We start from the raw sequence: 9,056 nt of genomic DNA, 5'->3' as shown, positions 1-9,056 counted from the left end.
TTGCCCTTCTATTTTCCAAATGAATTAAAATGCTAAATGAAAACAAATACCACGTCGTAGAAATTTGTATATCTCGTTTAGAATAAAAAAATATAATAAATATACATATAATTAAGCTTTATTGCAGATAAAAAAGAATTGAGTATTCGTTTATGTCAGCAAAGGGCAACTTCATTAGAATAATTCAAGAAATGGGAAAAAAGATCGGCATTTTGATTATCAGTACCAGTTTACTTGTGCCAACTTAGCTGTTTATTATCGTTAATTATGTTGAGGTAAACGATAAGTAACTACCACGCGGGATTTACAAAGCTTTTACTTTAGTTTTTTACTTTTTAATTCTTACAGTTTACTTGATTTTATGAAATACTAAAGCATATTTTATACGTAAAAATAGATTTTCAAACACATAAATATAAGTTTATTTTTTACTGAAATATTTATTATTACTTTATTACGTATGATTTCAAAATTAACCACTATCTGTATCGAAAACTTTAGTGAGGAATATAAATATTATTTTAAACTTTTAGAAATTAATATTTAATTTTTTAAATTTATTACTTTTATTTATAAAAACGTATATAGATTTAAATTTGCTCGGGTATAAAAATAATGATACAGACAACATGAGTTTTATTATTTATTTACATTTAAATTATAAATATTGTTTTAAATTTTTAAGTCTGAGATTGCTTGTATTTCGAATATTTTATTTTTGTTTCAATGCCTCGAGTTTTTACATTCCAATTAAATATTAAAGAACCGATCTGTTGCAAGTACAAATAAATTAAAAATAATAGAAATTTCAAAATTGTTTTTGATAAAAAAAATTACTTTCTTGACGTTATTATTTTTTACGTAATTATTAAATATCCTTTTATTGCTTCGTTTCGGGATATTTTAAAGATTATACTCATTGTTATTACCTTCCCGGATCTGTTAAATACTGTATAATAGAAAGTCGATGGATCAAAAAATGACCCTCCCCCCAAGATTTTTACATTTTTGGACTTTTGAAACGCTCGAGAAATGCAAAAACTTCTGTCTTTTACATATTTAATCTTTGTCTTTACACCAAATACTGATCTGTGAGGCATCAGTCAATCGAAAAAACGCTATTGTTACAGAGTACTGTATAGTACAGTACATATACATTATACAGTGTTTTAGATTTATTTTCAATAATCTATTTAAACTATTCAGAAATAAAGGTGAATCTTTTACAAATATTGTATATAATCTAATAGTTATAACCTCGACTGACGTACGTTCTCACCACAGTTTTTCTGCTGCAACACCATATTATACCCGAAATTAGAGCGATGAGTAACAAACATCCAATAACTATGCCCGATATAACTCCCGGAGTAAGTACTGCAAGACAGGAAAATTATGAATTTTGTTAAAAATTTTAAAATTTTTAAACTTTTATTTTCGTGTTATTAATATTTACCGCATTTGGACGAACCCTTGCTCGATTCGTCACTTCGATCTCCACAATTGTTATGACCATCGCAGGTTAACGAATGAGAAATATAGTTTCCATTGTCGCATTTAAAATTAAAATTTGATGTATAAGTATCTATAATTAAAACAGATTTATATAAATGAACTAATTAAAATCAAACTAGTTTAGTATGAAAGTAAAAGTAATAAAAATATTAATGTAAATCAATATACAGGCTTACACTAATAGCCTATAGGTCTAGTATTATATATAACTACGTAACAAATGGTATTTCAAACAAATGGAATGAAAAAATAATTAGCTGCGAAAATAATTCTTTTTTTCATTTCTTATAATAAACTAGTGAAAGGTAATTTTCTTTTAGTAGTTTATTACAAGGAATTACAAGTGAAGCTGCAGTGACAGGTAATAACAGCTAGGTCTACGCTTTCGTATTTAATAGAATCAAATTTAAGTAATAATTAAAATATATTTTAATAAGTAATAAATATATTAAAAAAAAGTATGTATCAGTTGATAATCTGGCAGAATATACATGGGATCATTAGCGGTTTTTGCATAATTACGGCATTAATAATTTAATATTTACTTAATAAAATTAATAGCGAAATTAATTTTATTATTAGCTAACAAAATAGAAACAAAATCCTTTTAAGAAAAGTTCGAGATTTTGTTAAAAGAGAAGTAAAATTAAAAATAATCGGTTCGCAGGTTGAATGCCTTACAGAAGTATAGGTGCTTAATAAGTTGGAAAAAATGACCATCGTGAATATTAATATGCTATTCTCGACAGTTATTTTTCTCACTTTTAATTCTTAAAAGGTTTGTAGACTAATTTGTAGACTAATGTAGAGATATTAGGCTATTATTTTAATTTAAAAAATCGAAATACGTGAACATAATGCATTAATTATCAGATAAAATCCTTTTATAAATCTCTAAATCAATAGATAGGCCTATATCTGCGAATTTAGGGTGTGAGTGTGATAATTTTAATGATTTAAGTAAGGAAAACTAAAATTCATAGAACTATGAATCATTCGATATTGTCTTTTAAAAATATTACGTCAGAATTATCTATTTCAACACATATTTTATAAATCAATCTTTAATTTTTTTTAATATTTAATTCGTTAAATAACCAAATAGGGCCTAGTTTAATTATTTCTTAAGTGATACGGTCTTATGACTATCCTATCTGTATCACAGGCCATATACAATCGGTGACGTGAGACATGACGTCATAGTCGTTAAATGTCTTAGAAATAATCTATAAAGAAATATGTGAATGGCCGCATAGACTACAGTTTTCTGTAAATATACGCACTCTTTAGAATGCATAAACTATTAAATAGTGGGGATAACTATCTTAAAGCTGAATTCACATTTTATCTATTGGTTTATGTATATATATAGTATATAAATATTATGAAGATTTATTTCTGTGAGAATGAGAAATCTGATTTGGTAGATGGCAATAAAAAATCAATTTTAACAAATAAAAAAATATTTAATTAGTATTTCCTTTTCTTTCCTTCTTACTAAAGATAATAAAGAAAGAATATAACTTATACAAAATTATACAGGTCTTAACATTGTTTATTTCGTTAACTTAATGAGAAAAATCGTCTTGTAGGCAGTGCGTAATTATTGTTCAGCTCGGTTAAGCAACGTTTAATGGTTCATGACACGGGGGACAAGACCAGATACAGGACACTGTTTCTACGGAACAATATATGATAATATTTTAATAATATAAGAAAACTATTATAGATCGATCATCATTAATCCAGTATCATTGGGATAAGTGATTTTGCTGGACTGCTGATGCTACTTAACCCAACAGCTAACCATCTCAACCTACCTTTAAAGTAACCTGTAAATCGATACCAGTTGATTAATTAGAAAACAGACAAACATTAAATGAAATTCTTGTCTAATTAACATACATCTGGCAACGTTGAGCACTCCCAAACAGTAGCCGCGGATTGGTGCGGTGACAGATGAAATTTGAAAATATGCTAGCCGAAATTAGTGCCGGATTACTGATAGCCGGATTAGTAATTGTAGACTCGGGATGGAAACCTTTTTGAGTCCGCGTGCCATAACATAAAGTAAGCGTAGTTATCTTTTAAAACGTTTATGTGTGCCAAAGTTTTAGACTTCAAATAACTATATTTAAATAAATGAAACGAATATGCTTTAATTAGAGTAAATGTAAAGACGCTAATTGGAGAAAAGGATCATTGAAAAAGACAGATGATAAACCGAAATCGTATAATACGTTAGATGCCAGATGATTTCTCTGACGTGCCACTCTGGACAAGCATGCCACAGGTTCACCACCCGTGTGGTAGACTAATATTTTTTGTGTTTGTTCTGTCTGACTAGAAACGATTAATTTTAAATAATAGTGTTCTATATATTTTAGACAGTTCTTACAATTTTATTGTTCCATTTGTCACTTTGCACCAGTGTTAATATATTTATATTTCCAACAAATAAGGATCAATATTTATATTTTTTATCCATTAATCTAATTACTTAACCAAAATACTGGCTGAAGATTATTTTTATGATTTGTAATTCTTTTTATATTTGTTACTTTTTCTTACAACTAATAGTTTTTATTTTTGTAGATTACTTTTGAAATGTTTTCTCCCTGTTTGTTCTATATTAAACTTGCTTACAATTTGGTAATTTCCATGTTAGAACATCGCAAGATGAATATAACAATTCTCACACAGTGAAATATTAATTGTTATGGCAAACATTTTGTTCCTAGTCTGTATATTTCTTTCGAGCATCACTGACAACCTACAGAAGAAATTGGTTTTGCTGTTCATCCTGAGTGTCCAATCGATTGTAAACCTCAATCAGGGAAACTCTACGTTCTACCGTAGTGTTAATGTAATTGATGGACCTGATGCACTTTTCCGTTAGTAATGTAGTTCACATCAGGAGGTCAGAGTTCGAGATTCAATTCTGTGAATTACAAGTCAAGTTCGAGTATATCGAAAAATCTCGGTGTCGAGTGGCACAAAAGAATCCAAACTTTTTGTCGAAGATGCTATCCTAATCGACCGTCACTCGCTTTGTGATGTTCTCGTTATCTTCATTTTGCAGAATTCGAATCGTTTTCGTTTTTGTATCTATTGGTAATCTTTTATCAAATAAATGAAAGGCAAACAACTCTTCGCTGAGGTACAGTACTACAGATGACCAGCAAACTTCTTCAAAGCAGCGTTGGCAATTGTGGAGTTTGCAGTCTTGTACTATTGGAAATTCTTCAAAACTGCATGTCATTTAAAGGCGCGGCATTTGAAAACGAGCTTAAAACTGCAACTTCAAATAGAATGTTTCAGTAGGTTGTAAAATTTTCTGAAAGGTTCTATAATGTTTCAGAAGTTTTAGAACTTTCTGAAAGATTTTTATAATGTTCTGGAAAGTTGTAGAACACTCTGGAAGGTTGTAGATTGTTCTAGAAGACCCGATATTCTATTGTATAACATGAGGTAAAAGCATCGTGCTCCTACTGCTGCTACCTAATTAATCGTTTCTATTTAAAAATCCTTTCTATTTCAACAGTAAGTGGTCCAATACTTAGCATTGTATCGATAGCATATTATGATTTTTAAGATCTTGGTAGCAACTTCTAAATATTATTCAAAATTAACCAAATTTTACCAAAATTATTATTATTATGGAACAGATTCTAAATGTTTCCCGTCCAACTTTCCAAAACTTACTCTAGTAGAGGGGCTAGGGCGCTAGGCCGTAAGCATTAAAGGACCCTTTATCATATTTTGCTGAAGCAGTGTATGTAAGATTAATTTTGATTACTATGAATAAGTTTTAATTATCTTTATAAATTATTTAAATGAATATTAATATGCAATAGAACTTACCCGAATAAGACGTTATAATAAGTTCCAGTTTCACATCAGAAGAAGGTTTAAGCATTGTGAATTCGAAACGAATTGACGAACTCTTCGTAATTATACTTTGACGTTCGTCATTATCATTTACGCTATTACATAACTTTTGCACAAATTGTTTTCCTCCTTCATATACCTAAAAGTAAATTACATTAATTAACATTCCTTTATTTACATAGGAAATTTAAATGATCTTATATGCATTAAATCAACCAGTTGTATTCAATTATAACACGCATATTTTAAAATCACAATTAGATAAAAGAATAGATTGATCTAATACGGAAACAAAATTGTTTTATTAGATTTTCAGAACTTTCCAGTTTATTTTTTAACCATCTGGTTAAAAAATAATTGCACACAATAATGTTATTACGATGGAATAAATGTATTTATAAATATTACATATGATTTATACATCATTCTTAATCACAAAAAAAGTAATAAAATTACCATTTTATCCAGATTATCGTAAAAATGTAACCTACTAATTTCAAATTTTAAGAATCTATAAATTCTTAAAAGTATTTATCAATTTCGTTTAATTTAGAAAAATAATCCAATTAAAAATAATAAGTGTAAAGCTTACGATTACGAAATACTTGTCACAGCTTCCAGGAAAATTTACTTTTCTAATGGCAACTAGAAGTTTCTGCTGAGGAATGGAAGCGTTAAGCGTCATGTTACAACTATACAATTCCTTTTTCTTCGACGATTTACCCGCTTCCAATGTTACTGCAGTATTGTCTCCGTAACTTCCTAACTGATATCCTGCTGTTGCTCCGGATGAAGTACAAACATCGTATGCATTATCTGTTTTAAAAAATATTAAAAAATTACATTTTAAATATTAATTAAAATTAATTAGAATATAAACTGATTATAATGACTAATTATTTTAATGAGAAAGTTAATAAGTCTATTTTATATTAGTCATTATTAATTTCAAAATGTATTTAAAAAATACTTACAAGTTTTATAGCTTCCAAGAGTAGTATATGATGAAGCAAATAAGATGAACAGGACAAGTAAAACTGCTTTCATTGTTTATTAATGTCTGGAATATTTGAACAGAGTGGCAATTAATTCGTGTAAGACACCTTAAATAAAGGGTGTTTAAAAGTATTTCTATCTGTGGACTTTAATACAAACTTATCTGAAGAATAACGATAAATATTGCATTATAAAAAATACTACCCCACCTCTATAATTTATTATTATTGACACCAATGTAGTTGTACTTATTTGTACAATTTTAATATAAACAATTAAAATTAATTTGTATAAAATTTGTATATATAAATAGACTACAAATTAATAAAAAATTTTATATTTTAAATGTATTTACTCTATTTATCGTTTCTTTTGAGCGACAATACTCTGGCAAATATGTGATAAATTTAATCAAAGTCAGTTATCAGCTTTCAAATATCGAAGATAAATTTTGTAACAGGAAAAATTATAAATATTCTCTCAGTTATTATAATAGCAAATGAGTGAATATAAATAATACAAATAAAAAATGTACAGTACTTACTGTTTGTAGGCCTAATTTAATGTATTTGTTTAATGGAGCAATGCAAAAATGAGAATACTAAAAGCTGACTCTTAATACACTGAACTGAGTATACGTATGGGCTTATATTATTTATTACACAATGCTTAGTTTTCATTGTATAAACACATACCAAATTAATATATTAATTGAAAATAATTGTAATTAAATATCGACAAGTGGATACATTTTTTAGATATAAATGCTGTATATTTATTTCGAAATATTGCAGTAGTTCTATATGAGTTAATTAAAAATCGTAGGCAGAGTACAGTACAGGTTATTTTTAAGATTTTAATGTAAACAGTCAAACCTGTTAACAACGACCATTGACGGGAACATAAAAATGGACGTCGTTTGGAGGTTATTTTGTATGCATTCGAAAAAATTCCTGAAAAAAATGGCCGCCATTTAGAGGTGAGCGCTATTAGAGAATAAAGAAAGTTTAATAAATGTGCAATTTCTATTTCCTAATATATTAAACATTTATTCATACTATTTATTATTCGTTAATATAAATATTAAGATTTTTAATTTATTAAATAAATAACGAAAACGTCGTCTTTAAAAAATTAAAATGTGATATATAATGACTTTTTATTTAAGTTATTTTCTTATAACCAAATAGAATTAAATTTAAATAATAAGTATTAGACTATATTTAATAATATTTATCAAAATTTAAATTTTTTGCTGATTCTTAGAACTACTTCATCAAAAAACAGTTTACGTCATTTTTTATTTTTCAATATTTTTGTGCAGTTTCGTAACATTAAAATTTGATATTTTAAATCTTAATTTTTATTCATTCCATTCTGTAACAATAAAACTACAGTCGAACATCTAATAACTGTTACCTCTAAGTCGCGGCCATATTTACAGGAACATTTCATACGAAATAATTTCCAAACAACGGCCATTTTTTTAATGCTTGCATTAGTGGACGTTGTTCAGGGATTTGACTATTTACAAAATTTCTAACGAGCATAAAGAATTCATTTTATTATTACTTATTTTTAAATTTTATTGCTTTTTTTATAAACATTATTATCGTATTATATTTATTACACAGCGACAATGCAAATACTATGAATGTAACTTTTAAGTAAAGTTACTTAAATTAAATCGGTGCAGAAATCTTATACATTAAACATGCAAATAAAGCGTAAGATCTGGGCAACAAATCTCGTAATACAAATAAATACAAATAACTAAGATTTCTATATAATAATTAATGTAGGCCTGTCCATTATATGGAAAACGAAATCTTTCAATGCAAAAATACAAAATTCTCAGTTGAGGCAATATACAGGCGTATTTAATTTAACCTAAAAATAGCCAATTGGGACTATTATTTACTTAATTATGTCGATAAATATTACTTTTGTATAAATGATAATTATTAAGATATTTAATAATAAAAAATGATTCGGCATTATAAAGCAATATTTTGAATGGCGAACAATAAAGGAGGATGTTTAATAGCCATTAACTTGGTTTAAACAAGTTTCCAAAGAATATGGCATTTATGAAAAAGATAATAAAATAACGAAAGGCCAGTTGAAGAACTGAGGAAGAAACCACTAATAAATTGTTTTAAAAATAATATTCATATGCAGTGATATAAAAAAACACACCGAGAGGATGACGTGGAAAGAGGAAAATTTTGAAAACATTCTTAGCTTAATTTATGAATAATAAGACATAAGAACAATTCACTGTTAATAACTCATTCTCGAATTTCCCCCTTAAAAATCAAATTGCCCTAATGTGGGGCGCGTGCCCAACGTCGAGAACCATGGGTCTAATCAATAAACTATACAATTCTGAAATAAACAATATATTAGAAAAATGTAATTAATTATTTTAAAGTGCTAGTTTATAATTTTTACGTAATTATTTAAAAAGTATAGGCTATTAAAAATATGGGATTTTATTTTTATTATATCTAGCGCGTTAAAAATTTACCAATGTTATTTTTTAAATTTTAAACTAAAACTCACTTGTTTAAAAATTCTAGAAAATCAGAAAAAAAATTATTTAGAATTTTAAGTTTGTATTTTAAAAAATTACCTGTATGACACGAGCGTAG

General features: G+C 27.2%; 1 protein-coding gene across 2 annotated transcripts; it reads right to left on the bottom strand.

The window, feature by feature from the left end:
* Positions 1-496: 496 nt before the first annotated feature.
* Positions 497-9,056, bottom strand: LOC136985807 (uncharacterized). Of its 2 annotated transcripts, XM_067283166.1 has the most exons (6): positions 9,038-9,056; positions 6,381-6,466; positions 5,999-6,222; positions 5,380-5,545; positions 1,457-1,585; positions 497-1,377 (listed from the first exon to the last, which is right to left on the bottom strand). In XM_067283166.1, exons 2-6 carry the CDS (start codon positions 6,451-6,453, stop codon positions 1,244-1,246), a joined length of 726 nt encoding a protein of 241 aa, XP_067139267.1. In that variant the 5' UTR covers positions 6,454-6,466; positions 9,038-9,056; the 3' UTR covers positions 497-1,243. The 2 variants fall into 2 exon arrangements, with proteins under 2 accessions (XP_067139267.1, XP_067139266.1); XM_067283165.1 differs by lacking the exon at positions 9,038-9,056 and having other exon boundaries at positions 6,381-6,551.

This window comes from Centruroides vittatus, unplaced genomic scaffold (assembly GCF_030686945.1).
Source record: "Centruroides vittatus isolate TY-2023 unplaced genomic scaffold, ASM3068694v2 contig_979, whole genome shotgun sequence".
NCBI lineage: Eukaryota > Metazoa > Arthropoda > Arachnida > Scorpiones > Buthidae > Centruroides > Centruroides vittatus.
The sequence above is the reverse complement of the archived record's forward strand: the minus strand, read 5'-3'. Positions and strand labels throughout refer to the sequence as shown.